The sequence below is a fragment of the Micromys minutus genome (assembly GCF_963924665.1).
Source record: "Micromys minutus genome assembly, chromosome: 9".
NCBI classification, from domain to species: Eukaryota; Metazoa; Chordata; class Mammalia; order Rodentia; family Muridae; genus Micromys; species Micromys minutus.
Window position 1 is genome coordinate 7296975 of NC_137978.1, and position 13014 is coordinate 7309988.

At 44.3% G+C, this 13014-nt stretch overlaps 1 protein-coding gene across 2 annotated transcripts in view; it reads right to left on the reverse strand.

Annotated features, from left to right (window-relative positions):
* PATJ (PATJ crumbs cell polarity complex component) overlaps window positions 1–13014 on the reverse strand; it is a 290169-nt gene that overhangs the window by 18578 nt on the left and 258577 nt on the right. For both annotated transcript variants that reach the window (XM_080921989.1, XM_080921990.1), the window contains 6 exons: window positions 10246–10439; window positions 6909–7056; window positions 5998–6084; window positions 3427–3535; window positions 2719–2756; window positions 575–697 (listed from right to left, as the gene is read on the reverse strand). In XM_080921989.1, the coding sequence (XP_080778115.1) occupies window positions 575–697; window positions 2719–2756; window positions 3427–3535; window positions 5998–6084; window positions 6909–7056; window positions 10246–10439 (699 nt within the window). The remainder of the gene's footprint in view (window positions 1–574; window positions 698–2718; window positions 2757–3426; window positions 3536–5997; window positions 6085–6908; window positions 7057–10245; window positions 10440–13014) is intronic.

Consider the following 13014-nt stretch of genomic DNA (forward strand, 5'->3'; position numbering starts at 1 on the left):
ATTTCCCACGTGCCTCAGTGCTGAAAGCTGGCTTCTGTGGAGTTCGGGGGAACTTTGAATGGCTTTCCCCAAATGCAGCCCCATCAGAGAGACAAAAAGGGGGTTAGATTTGACTACTAAAAGACGCCACAGGTCACTTTTGTGTTTTGGTATAGCTAGTAGGGTGCACAAATTAACTGTTCATTGAAGCTCCACTGAGGAAACCAGGTCTTTTTTGCTTGATTTTTATACTTCAGTTCAAATTAAGGGACAAAAGAAAAAAAAATTGATACTTTCAGTTGGGGAAATATTCTAAGATCAAATCTAAGTTAAAAACCAATTTGGATAAATGAGATGCTAAAAGGTCTTGAGAGGGTTGTAAGGAGCTGGGATTCCTTCTTCCACTTGGAACTGATAACATTTTTAGGGAACTTGGTGAGTTTCGGGTCTGTAGTCTTGCTAATGCATTCTATCCGCAGCACGAGGGACTGATGGCTTTTGCAATTCCAACTTTAAACAAGGTCTTGATGGCTACAACCTCCTGAGGAACCTGCTGAACACGTGTCAGCCTTCTGTTAGCCAACTGGTATTTCACCTTAAGCTTCTGGGTACGTGCGGCCACTCCGCTGGCTTGAATCATGGCAATAAATATCGGTATATCTCCTAAAGGACTTCCTTTTCCTCCAGCGATACTGATTCCAAGAGCATCGCTGAGCTCCTACAAAGAGAGAAAAGAGAAGAGCCGCAGGTTTAATAATACGCTCGGACAGTCTGTCCTTACGCTGCACGGAACAGAAACTCTCCCTAAACATGGGAGCCGAGGGTAGGGCATCAAACAGGGCCGTGTTAGCTTTCAGTCAGGGAGATGTGGGGCCCAGGGGAGCTCACCTCTGTGAGCTCCATCCTTATGCACAAGATGGGAAAGTAGACTGCACAGTGCATGGGACAATCTGAGCATAAATACGGTAACGCAGTGCTGTCCCGGCCTACAGGAGAGGCTCAATAAAAGCCAATAGCTGCAGTAAATTAAAAACAAAGCCTTCACTACTGCTCCTCGGAGCGGCCAATTTGACGCAGGCTTGGCAAGTGTATTCTCATATGGTGTTTATGATTAAACTGCCACACATATCATGTTCTGGGTGTGAACAAACACTCTTGGCTTCAAAAGAGCTGCATGCCTGCACTAAACAAAGGACCGTAGAGGGTGCCCACTGTTGTGACAACAGTTTGGGGAGGGAAGCAAAATAGTAGCAAAATCTTTGTGAAAATGGACCGTGTGGAGAGATCTGGCTCTCGTCCCGCCCCATCCCCATCCGAGGAGGGTTAATACTTTCTAAATGACTGAAAGAACAAATGACAAGCCGCACTTCCGGCACAATGGCACTCACACCAAGCCTATCTGCTGCTCCTGTTGACTATAATGGAAAAGTCTTGCCAAACTGCAAAGAACTACGGCCCTTAGCTTTGTAACCACAAGAAGTGAAAATCTGCAGAAGTTACAGCATGGGTACACGGCGAAGGCTCAGCAATTCTGTGTGTGCTTGCACAAGCTCATGCACTTGTGTGCATATGAGTGTGTGCGTATGCATGCATGTGAGCGATGTGTTTGAGTGCTCCAGTACGTGTATATATGTGTGTGCGCCTGCTCGTGGGCGTGTGTCTTAGATACATTTCTGCTCTGAGGGAGAATTCTAGTTAGATTAGGAGCTGAAAAGGTGGCTGAACTGTTGCTTTTCTGATGCAAACCCCACCCTTCCAGACAGAAAAACCAAAAACAGAGGCTTACCTGGCAGCTGGATGGGGGGAGGTGCAGAGTGGAAAGAGAATTCTGAGTGTGTGAAGTATCACTAATCTACTAAGTGTAGAAGAGCCCGCAACCAGGATACCAAACTTTTTGATTATTAAACTTTGCTTTAAATCACAAAGGAAGTAGAAATTTCTCTCTCAATGCATAGTAACATTATTCTTCTGAGTAGATACATACAACATAATTATCATGATGTCTAGGACAAAATCTCATGCTTGTCAACATGCAGGAAGATGGAAACCACCCCGTGCCTTGGGCCCTCTGGAACTGGAGTTATAGATAGCTGTGACTGTTACCGTGATATGGGCAGAGCCGAACATACAGCAATGCGTGTTATATGAGGTGAAACATTCCACACTGGGAAATGTTGAACAGTTAAAACATTTGCAATCTTTTTAGAGGTTGTGGGTTTGACTCCTAGTCCCGACATGGTAGCTCACAACCATCTATAACTGCAGTTCAGCAGGATGGACCCGAGGCCCACACTTCTGGCTTCTGTGAGCATCAGGCACACACAGGCTGCACAAACACACATGTAGCAAAACACTCACATACATAAAATCAAACAGAACTTCAAAAGGAAACATGCTAATTAAAATTCTAGGCACACCCAATCAATGGGGTGAGTATCATATAACCGGGAACAATCACGTCTGCTGTCAAGAACAGTGACATGGCTCCAAGGTCACACAACAAGGTACAAAGATAAGCTATGAGAGAATGTCTAATATTCTGTTGTGTGAAATTTAAACACACACAATTATAAAAAGGAGATACTAAAAAATTCACAATGGACACCTCAATATTTCAATCTATGTTTTAAAAGCTCTATTTCTGTTAATTACTTTAGTAACTTGCAACAACATATAACCCAATAAATTACATTGAGAGAGAAAAATGTACAAAGTGGAATCCAAACAACACCGACTTACTCGGATTATCTCAACAGTCCTTGGTCCCTCCTCTGCGCCTGTGGATAAGAAGAGCATCCATTAACGCTATGATCAGACTAATATGCCTCCCATAAAGACAGCAGCAAGCAGGCACACCCTTCCTCGGCAGCAGGACCCAGCCCAGTCTTCGGGGGCGATGTCCCAGTGTGGGCAGATGCAGCCACAATCTGGCCAACCAGAGCTGATGTACTGCAGCACCAACGCAGGCCTGAAACATGCTAACTCAAAGCTGGGGAAGAGTGCACTTTCGTTCTACTGTGCATTTTCCTGCCCTACTCCAAGATAACCCTCACCAAGAGGGCCTTAAAAAACTGTCTCCCCCACTCTGTTCTCCAGGGCACATGTACTTCTCACCCCTCCAGCTATCTGTAATATAGTCACGTTCTCTCTATAAACAAACACTTGCACTTTCTGATGCACTCTTTCTTTTTTTTTTTTTTTTTTTAGATTTATTATATATGATACACTGTAGCTGTCTTCAGACACCAAATCTCATTACAGATGGTGGTGAGCCACCATGTGGTTGCTGGGATTTGAACTCAGGACCTCTGGAAGAGCAGCCAGTGCTCTTACCCACTGAGTCACCTCTCCAGCTCCCTCTGATGTACTCTTCAGTTCCTATGCACATCCCTTCGCTTCCTCTTGAAACAGGCCACACTGAGTAGCATAAGCTGACTTTGAACTTACATTTCTGGGGAGGATCTGAGGGTCTTTTTGTGCTGACCAGGTTCTGTAGGCTGGTGATGACTGGGGTGAAGGAAGGCCGACAGCTACTGTGTGCACTGTGCCGATCTCCCTGAAAAAGGAGACACTGTGGTCACTTGTGTGTAAGCATTACACCCATAATCTGAGCCCGCAGCAGCTGAGGTCTCTAGACATCTACAGACCATTCTGAAAAAGTCAAGAAGTAAAACTAGTCACTGCGCCCACTCCTCTCCACCCCTTTCCTAGTTTGCTAGTGTTATGGCCGTCAGTGACTGGCCTGTCCTTTGAGGGAACAACTAACTCGACCCAAGCTACAGCTCATGTCTCGCTTAGCTGAGTGTGTGGAACCAAATCAACAGAAAGGGGGCTGAGTACAGACTAGAGAAAGCACTGACTATCAAGCAGAGGAGCAGATTTTCTGGGTATCTTACTTTTATTTTCTGAACATCATCCTATATGCAGAATGGCTCAAGCCAACCTGTTATACCTGCATTTAACTCTTCCCCTCACATAAGTAGATATCTGAGATTTCTAATATAAAGTCACTTACACCTTAGTGATGATACAAAATTCCAGACGTTAGCAAAGGCCCTTTCTAATGTAGGGCATATCATCTCTAATTATCAAGCCTGTGCTCCGTTATCATGAAAATTTAAGCTATTAACATTTGGTAAATTCCAATGTGTTTTGTTTCTGAAACAGGGTATTGTTATATACTATGGGTTGGCCTTGAATTCAGATCTTCTCTGCTAAGGATCATATTCAGGGCTTCATGCACGTCAGGCAGGTGCTTCCCCATCGTAGCCTAATGATCATTTATTAAATAACCTTTAAAATATTTAACTATTTCTGAAATAAGAAAGAGTTCGAGGAAGTGGAAAAGTTATATAAATTCCAGCTATACCTAGACTCCATAACTGAAAATCTACTACATTTTCATCACACACACACACACACACACACACACACACACACACACACACAATCCAGCACTAAGGAGGTAGAGCCAGAGGACCCTGACCCTGGACACACATTTGGGAGTTTCCTTCATAAAACAAACACTAAAATGAAAAACAGAATGTCTATAATTTTTATTTTGTACATGTGTGTGTTTTGCTTTGCGTGAATGTATGTGCGCCATATGGACCAGCGCGAAGCACTGGATGCCCTGAAACCTAAGCTACAGATCATCATGAGCCATGATGTGCGTGCTGAGAACTGAGCCTGGGTCCTCTGCAAGAATATGCTCTAGCCCCCACAGTGTCCAGCACATACACTCTACTCAGTTCATCCTCTCAGCTCACAGTGTCTAGCCGGGGTGGACAACCTATTTACCAGTGTGGACTGGATTTGTTTTGAACATTCTTTTTTTGAAATTTTATTTATATGTGTATCATATTTGTATCAGACCCCGAGAACTGAAATTGAAGACAGTTGTGAGCCCCTGTGTACATTCTGGGAACTGAACCCACATCCTTCTGGAAGAGCAGCAAGTGTCTTAAACCCTGAATTATCTCTCCATCTGTAATTTTGAAGATTCCTGTCTGGTCAATGACATAAGTTGAAACTCTTATTACATCTGTGTGTTCGTGCATGTGTGTGTGACAACAAACTAAGACACACAGACATCAGAGAGTGATGAGGTCAGAAAACAACTTTTGGGATTCAGGTCTTTCCTACGTAGGAGCTCCAGGGATTGAGTTCAGGCCATCAGGTTTGGTAACAGGCGCTTTTGCACTCCAGCTCACTGGCCCTCCATGCTGCCCACTTTCTCACGCTAATGAGCAGAGCGGAGGTGCCAAATCCAAGGCACCCTGGGCCTTGGGGGGCTGTAGCTATGCAGCAGGAGGAGAGAACTAAAAAACACACTTAACCCTCACAACAAAGGCTGGGGGGGTTGCGTGTAAATCTCCATAGCTGAATCACGTGCCACGTGGGAATAAGAACACTCACCAAGTGTGTCAGCCGGTATAACGCACACACAGACAAACTGCCGTGAAAATAGTAATTAAAAAGGTGGTACTGACATCAGTCTTACAAATAAATGTATCCGCTAACTCACAAAATGTCACCCACTAGTACTTCTCTGCCGAGAGAAACCCCCAGACTTCGCTCTCCTAGGAGTGCATCAATTAACTGCCCTCAGCACGTGTGAGTGGCTATTCACAAGTTAACTTTATAGCAATGTTTAATTGGATGAATACAACAATGTTGTGCTAATGAGGGTCAAATTGCCACCAGATGTTACCTCTTTTTTCCCCCCATTTTTAAAAATAAACACAGCTGTGTACATGTGTGAACAGGCAATATTGAACACCGAGAGGGAAAAAATAGTTCTAAGAAACCACAGGCCATAAAGGAGAGAAAATTTCTTAATGGATTTCCACCCTACCTTTGATTTTTATTTCAAACACAATGAAAACACACTGAAGCTGGTGTTGTGAACAGGCAGAACATCAGACATCATTTCTAAATAATGGTATATGAAATGAGACACTCTTCCTCGGTGAATACACAAGAATAAATGAGTCTGCTAGGAAGACATCAACAAACCTGACTGTTTTGTGAGGTCTTCCGAGAGGAGGCCCAGGAACCGGCTCGTAGTCTCCCGATCTCTAGCTGAACAAGGCCCTGGACGCACTTGGAAGGAAAGAAAAATCAGATGTGAAATGTGGCAGCATTTGTGATGTAAAACACCAGTGTGGCCTTCAGTCAGCTTTGCAGCAGAGGCTTCCCAGAGGGTAACTAGGTCAACAGGCAAAAGGAGACCCAGCCATCCAAACCCCAAACAAAACAGCAGCTTCAAACACATTAAATAGACTTGATATCAGTGTGCCTTTCTTCCCTTCTAGCTCCCTTCTGACGAAAGTGATCATAAAGAACACAACAGTCAGGAAGTGGAGACTGCAGAGAGGGAATCCAACAGGAGACAGTTCAGAACCCAGGCCCTTTGCAGAGTATCTGAGAGCTGAACCAGGAACAAGCTATTAAACAAACTGTCTGCACAAACTTCCACAGTGGTTTCAAGATACACGGGTTGCAGCCAAAGAGGAAGGAGTTCCAGGAGGCAGAGCCCCTAAGCTGAGAAGTCTGAGCTGCAGCCTTCTACAAGCTCGCCAGGGTAGGAACAACCTGTCGGCCTGAGTAGAGCTTGGGACTGTTTTTATTTGTGAGATGAAGAAACCAGTCTAGATGAGCTTCCGTATTTCCTTCTAGCAGTAAGTTGGGGTGATACAGAGCTGGGGAGATGGATTCCCTGTTCTAGGAGAGCACATTCTGCCCAGTGATCTGGATTACCGGTCCGTGTGGCAGAGTGCTCAAATCTGTTCTTGGGCATGCGGACCAATCACGAGTTATATTTTTATAAAAACAGAGCAAAAATATCCAACCAAGGTCAGGTGCACTGGGACAGCTCCGTATGCACTGATCCCCGTAGCTAGGTAGGAAGCTGCTTAGGGACTCACCTTCAAAATGGTGGCCACTGTCTCCTGTGAGGCACGCCTCATGTCCTCTCCATTCACAGACAAGATCTGGTCTCCTCGAATTAACCTCCCATCAAGTTCTGCAGCTCCGCCTTTCACAATGTCGGAAATAAACACTCCACTTCCACTCCTGTTAACATCAGCAGGCATTGTGGGATTGGCGCAGCCAGTTAGTAACTAAGACTGGACACTCTTTATAGAGACTAAGATCTAAGATCTAAAACTCAGAAGTTCTAACACCAATCCATCGAGTCCAATGCAATCCGCTAACTAGACAACAATAAACCTGATGTTTAGACCATGCCTATCTGTGCTATGTATACATCCATCTTTGCCTTTACTTCTCTTTCTATTGGTGTAAACCTGTGATACAAGCACTGGCGTATGTGTGTATATATAATTTAGTGAAACAAAAAGTAGTTTCCTTTTTATTTTTATGATTTTTGTTTTTTTCCAGACAGGGTTTTTTTCTGTCCTGGAACTCGCTTAGTAGACCAGGCTGGCCTCACAGATGAGCCTGCATCTGCCTCCCAAATACTGGGACTAAAGATGTATACCACTTTTTATTTTTTAAAAAGGCAGAATTGTGGCCTGGAATATAGGTCCATGGCTGACTGCTTTCTAGGGTGAGTGTGGCTCTGGGTGATCCCAGCACCCCATGCAGACAAAGAGTGAGCAAGCTATTCTCCCAGAGAGGAGCCCATTGCTAATAATTTCCTTTTCTTAAGAAATAAAACAAAATTAAATCATTTACTAATTACTCATGTGTTTATGCTAATGTATTCATATGTTTATATGGATAAATGCATGCCTGCACATTCATGAACATCAACAACAGACACCATGTGGGTCCCAGGGATCTAAGAAGTCATCAATTTGATGGCCTCTGCTTTCGCACACCGAGCCTTCTCCAAAGCTCCTGATGGTTCTATCATTAATGTCCCCTCTCTCGTCTACGTCCTTGATTACACCCCATCACCCAGTCTCTGTAAGGCAAGCTAGCCTGGAATTCCTGACCCTTCTGCCTCCACCTTCTCAGTGCTGGGATCATAGGCCTGTACCTCCAAGACTGTTCTATGGAGTGCTGAGAATCTAACCCAGAGCTTCATGCTTGCTTAAACAAGTAGTTTCCCAACTGAGCTACCCCCTCAGCCTCTTATTTATAGTCTTAACTTCTTTTATTTGCTGAATAAGTTTGTTTCAAAATTGAACAGCTTAAAAAGTATATATCTTGGAGCTAGAGAGATGGTTTAGCACTGAAGAGCATCTACTATTCTTGTGGAGGACCTGAATTATGTTCCCAGCACCCACACTTGGTAGCTTACAACCATCTGTAACTCCAGCTTTCTTTCTTTCTTTTGCTATCGGTCTAACTGTATAGCCCAGGCTATCCTAGAATTTACTATGTAATCCAGCTTATCACTAAAGTTGTGGTGATTTGGCTTCCAGAGATGTGAATTACATTTGTGGATTGTCTTACTTTTGAATTATTATTATTATTATTATTATTTTGGGTATACACCATGGCAATTGATTTTTTTATGGAAAGTATCTGAAGGCTGAAGACAGGCCACACATACACTATGCATGTGGTCTGAACTGGGCTATCTCTCTATCCCCTGATCTCCATCAGCACCTGAAGCATCCTCACTTATATAGGTGTCTACTATTCTGTGGATGCACCATGATTTTACTGATTAAACATTTACCACTGTAGTCAGAGGCCCAAATGTGGGAGAGCAGGGCCTAAAAGTGAGGCAGACTAAAGTCTCAGGTAATAGCCAAATTTATTAAGAGCATCAGACAATTTGTATTCTGGGGTTATGAAGAATCACTTGAGTAAGTTGTTTAGTCACTAGGACAAGCCACAAGTGTTGAAAGATGGGTTTCCATAGAGGCATGTGACTAACAGCAGCTGAAGGAAATTCCCTCCTATCTACTCTACCTGGGAAACACAGAAACACATTCTAAGAACAAGTCTGTGTTTTGAAGGTGTTGTGGTAAAATAAAAACGTGATGACCTTTTATCCCGCACTAGCACTGGCACCATTAGGGCCACATGGCACTGCAGGGAATCTTTATCTCAGCGGCTCCAGGCTGCCCCCAAGTACTCACAGACCCACAAATCTCACAGACCCCCAAGTCTCACAGACCCAGCTTCCTTTGACCCAGGCAGTTAGCTCCGCCCACCCTGGCTGACTGCTGGTCCACGGCCGACTGCCCCAGCGTGCTGTTTTCACTTGCTTTCCCTTGGCAAGTTGTTACCAAGCCTGGCGTACTCAAATCCCAGCTCTGCAGCAGGCTTTGTGCTTTCCACCACGGCACTCTCTTTTGAGCTCATTTAAGTGCCAAATCAAAAAGCACACCAAAATATCATAATAACCTGTATTTATGTGTAGAGAAGAATATCCACATCTGCCGCCATGTTGGCTCCTCAGCTCTTTCCCCTTCCTACCTCTTCCTCTGGCTCTCCTGATTCTCCTTCCTTCCTCCTCTCTCCCACCTTACAAAAACTTTGTCCCGCCCCACTCTCTGCTGTCCAATCACCTATTGTCTTGACATCGATCTACGTGAAGGAACTGAGGTCCTGTTTTTTTTTTTCTTTTTGGATTTTTTTTTACAAGCACTCAGACATTTCCTCATGTAACTTCATTCTTGAGCTGTGTTCTGACAATTGAAGACCTGTTAATGAGCTATACAGTTCTTGTATTCCTCAGTTACTGCAAAAGATAGGTTCTAAAGATCTGCAGGCAAACCTTCAAGGAATTATGGAATTATTTGTCAAAAGGGTTTGTAAACTTTAAGAGATGCATCTGATCCTTTACAAGGGAAAGTTTCATGCTGAGGAATCTAAACCTTCAATATGTAAATGTGTCGTCACTTCATCTGCCTGTCACCTGATAGTACAGAACACGGAGTGGTGCTGGACATCAGCAATCCCAGCTGAGACAGGACTGCTGTGAGTTTGACACTAGCCTGGGCCACACAGTGAGATGCTATCTCAACAAGCAACTCAAAACAGAACCACCATTCTCCGCTTGGGGTGTCCCCAGGTAAAAAGAAAGCAGCTGAGTTCTGTCTCTGCAGTTGCTCTGTACCCAAGTGTGTAAGAGAAACCCACAAATACTGCCCTAGGTAGCCATTCTAATCCTTACTGTGGAGCTGAGTGCAGTCAGCAGCCCAGTCGGAATTAGGTGTGTCTGCTGGGTCCAGCCTACCGGGTCCAGTTGTATCTCAACATGACATGTCTTAGAAACCCATCACTAGTTCACAGTTGGGTTCAGGAAAGGCTGACCTGGATTTGAACACCCATCCCTACCGTTTCCCAACAATGCTCAGGCCTAGTCCTCGGCCAGTCTTCTTTTGCAGACCCACAAGGAACACCTCCAGGTTCTCCTCATCTTTGTACTGTGCTTCATCTCTGTACACCACCAGCCGCACCTTCTGGGGGGTCTGCCTCAGGGCTGTGATGGCTTCCTCATGGCTGGAGCTCCTCAGGTCAACTCCATTAACCTGTAACAACAGCCATCCTGAGATGGGTGGCTTACAGCAGAGGCTTCAGCCTGTTGCCGCTTCTTGAACTAACCAGTGAGAAATCTCAACAAAGTTCCAAGTCGTTCCCAGAATGCACCATAAAAACATCAGGAGTATGAGCTGCTTCTCACGTTAAGACCCCACCCCACAAAGACCAGAGGATGGACTGCTGTTTGTAGCATATATTTACACAGCTGTAAACTTTGTTGTGGAGTTAAGGGAGCTGGTGTGTGTGTGGTATATGTGTGTGCTATGTGTGTGTGTGTGGTATATGTGTGTGCTATGTGTGTGTGTGTGGTATATGTGTGTGCTATGTGTGTGTGTGTGGTATATGTGTGTGCTATGTGTGTGTGTGTGGTATATGTGTGTGCTATGTGTGTGTGTGTGGTATATGTGTGTGCTATGTGTGTGTTTGTGTGTGGTATATATATGTGTGTGTGTGTGTGTTGTATGTGTGTATGTGGTATGTAAGTGTGTATGGTTTGTGTATGGTGTGGTGTGTGTGTGTGGTATGTGTGTATGTGGTAAGTGTGTATGGTATGTATGCATATGTGGTGTGTGTATGTGTGTGTGTGTGTGTGTGTGTGTGTGTGGTGTATGTGTATATGTACCCCTATTTGTCTGCTTATTAAGGTTGAAGGGAAGTGGCAAGGACGGTCATCAACCCAGTTAGTATGTGTGGTCGTTGGCCGTTATACTTGACATCTTCACTTTTTGATTTGTCTGCTTATCTTTGCCTCACTGTGCAGCCCTGGCTGTCCTGGATATGCAGACCAGGGTGGCCTCAGACTCTGTCTGCCTCTGTCTCCTGAGCACTGAGATTAAAGGTCTGCATCCTTACACGTCTGGCCGGCTCCTCACTCGTAATTGCTCAGATCACATCATCTTTAGAAGTGGCCCAGAAAGAAATAAAGGACAGGTGTTTGCAACAGCTTCAAAGAAGCCCTTGAAGGCTTTTCCTTTGAATCTGATGGCACAGGCACAGAGAGGCCTGCCACCAGAGAACAGAAGATGCTGGGGACAGTCAGCAAAGCCACAGTTTTGTTGACAAGTCACATGAATGTGGGCAGCTCAGGACCCCTCTGAGCCCCATTCTCTTGCTCTGTTACATGGAGATCAGAGCCAACCTGTTCTTTAAGTAAATATTTCCACAGTGCTTATAATGTCAGTCCTTGGGGATCCACCCCCAGCTTTATTAGTGAATATTAGCTGTATAAATACTGTGATATCGTCACACATACACATAAACACTCTGCTCACATTTGCCCCTTATTACCTTTTCCCCAAACCTCTTCCCAATCTTCCCTCTTCCACCTCATGGCCTCCTCCCACCTGGACACAACATGACACAAAACTTGACTGAGTCTGATTTTCTTTGCGTACACAGTGCTATCCAGTTCCATCAATTTTTCTGTAAACGTATTTGCTGGATTTCTTGTCTTTTCAGCATTTAATTTTTTAGTTCTTTAAATATTCCGAGTACTAACCCACTGATGTATAAGTAGCAAGCAAAGATTTCTTCTCACTCTCTCTTCCACTCTGGTTAACTATGTCCTTTGCTATGCAGAAGCTTTCTAATTGGATGAAAAATTTTCAGTCTCTCTCTCTCTCTCTCTCTCTCTCTCTCTCTCTCTCTCTCTCTCTCTCTCCCTCCCTCCCTCCCTCCTTTTCTTTTATTCCAAGACAGGGTTTCTTTGTGTAGTCCTGGCTGTCCTGGAACTTGCCAACCTGGCCTTGAACTCATGAAGATCTTCTGTATCTGTCTCCTGAGTGCTGGGATTAAAGGCGTATGCCACCACTGTCTGGTGTCACTTCTTTTATTTCTTAAGTGACTGGAGTCCTGCTCAGAAAGTCAATACCTATGGCTGCTCTTCAGTTCTAGTTTAAAGTCTTGAATTATGGCTGTCTTAGTCACTTTTCTACTAACACGATAAGATACCATGACAAGGCGACTCATAAAAGGAAGCACTTCCTGGAGCTTTCAGTTCTAGAGCATTTAATTTCATGATCATTATAATGGGGAATATGGCTATAGTCCAAAGTCCCAAAGTCTTCCAAAACGCATCAAAGTCAGGCCTGCCAAACAGTAATAGCTAACTCCCTGATACCAACTTATATTCTAGTTGCTTTTCTATTGCTGTGACTAAACACCATGATCAAGGTAACTCAGAAAAGATCTAGTTTATTGGGCTGACAGTTTTAGAGGGTCAGTCTTTAGCCACCATGTCTAGGAATGTGGCAGCAGGCAGGCAGGCTTGGTGCTGGAGTAGTAGTTGGGAGCTTTAATCTAATCCACGTGCAGAAGGCAGACAGAGGAAGCTAACAGTGAATGACATGAGCTTTATAAAAAAGCCCACTCCCAGTGACACGCCTCCTCCAACAAGGTCACACCTCCTAATCCTTCCCAAACAGTTCTACCAACTAGAGTATTCAGATTATGAGCCTGTGGGGTCATTCTCATTCAAAGCAACACAGTGGTATTTGATGCATTTTGAACTAATATTTTAGATAAGGTAAAACAAGAATCTATTAAATATCCAGATTTTTAAGAGAC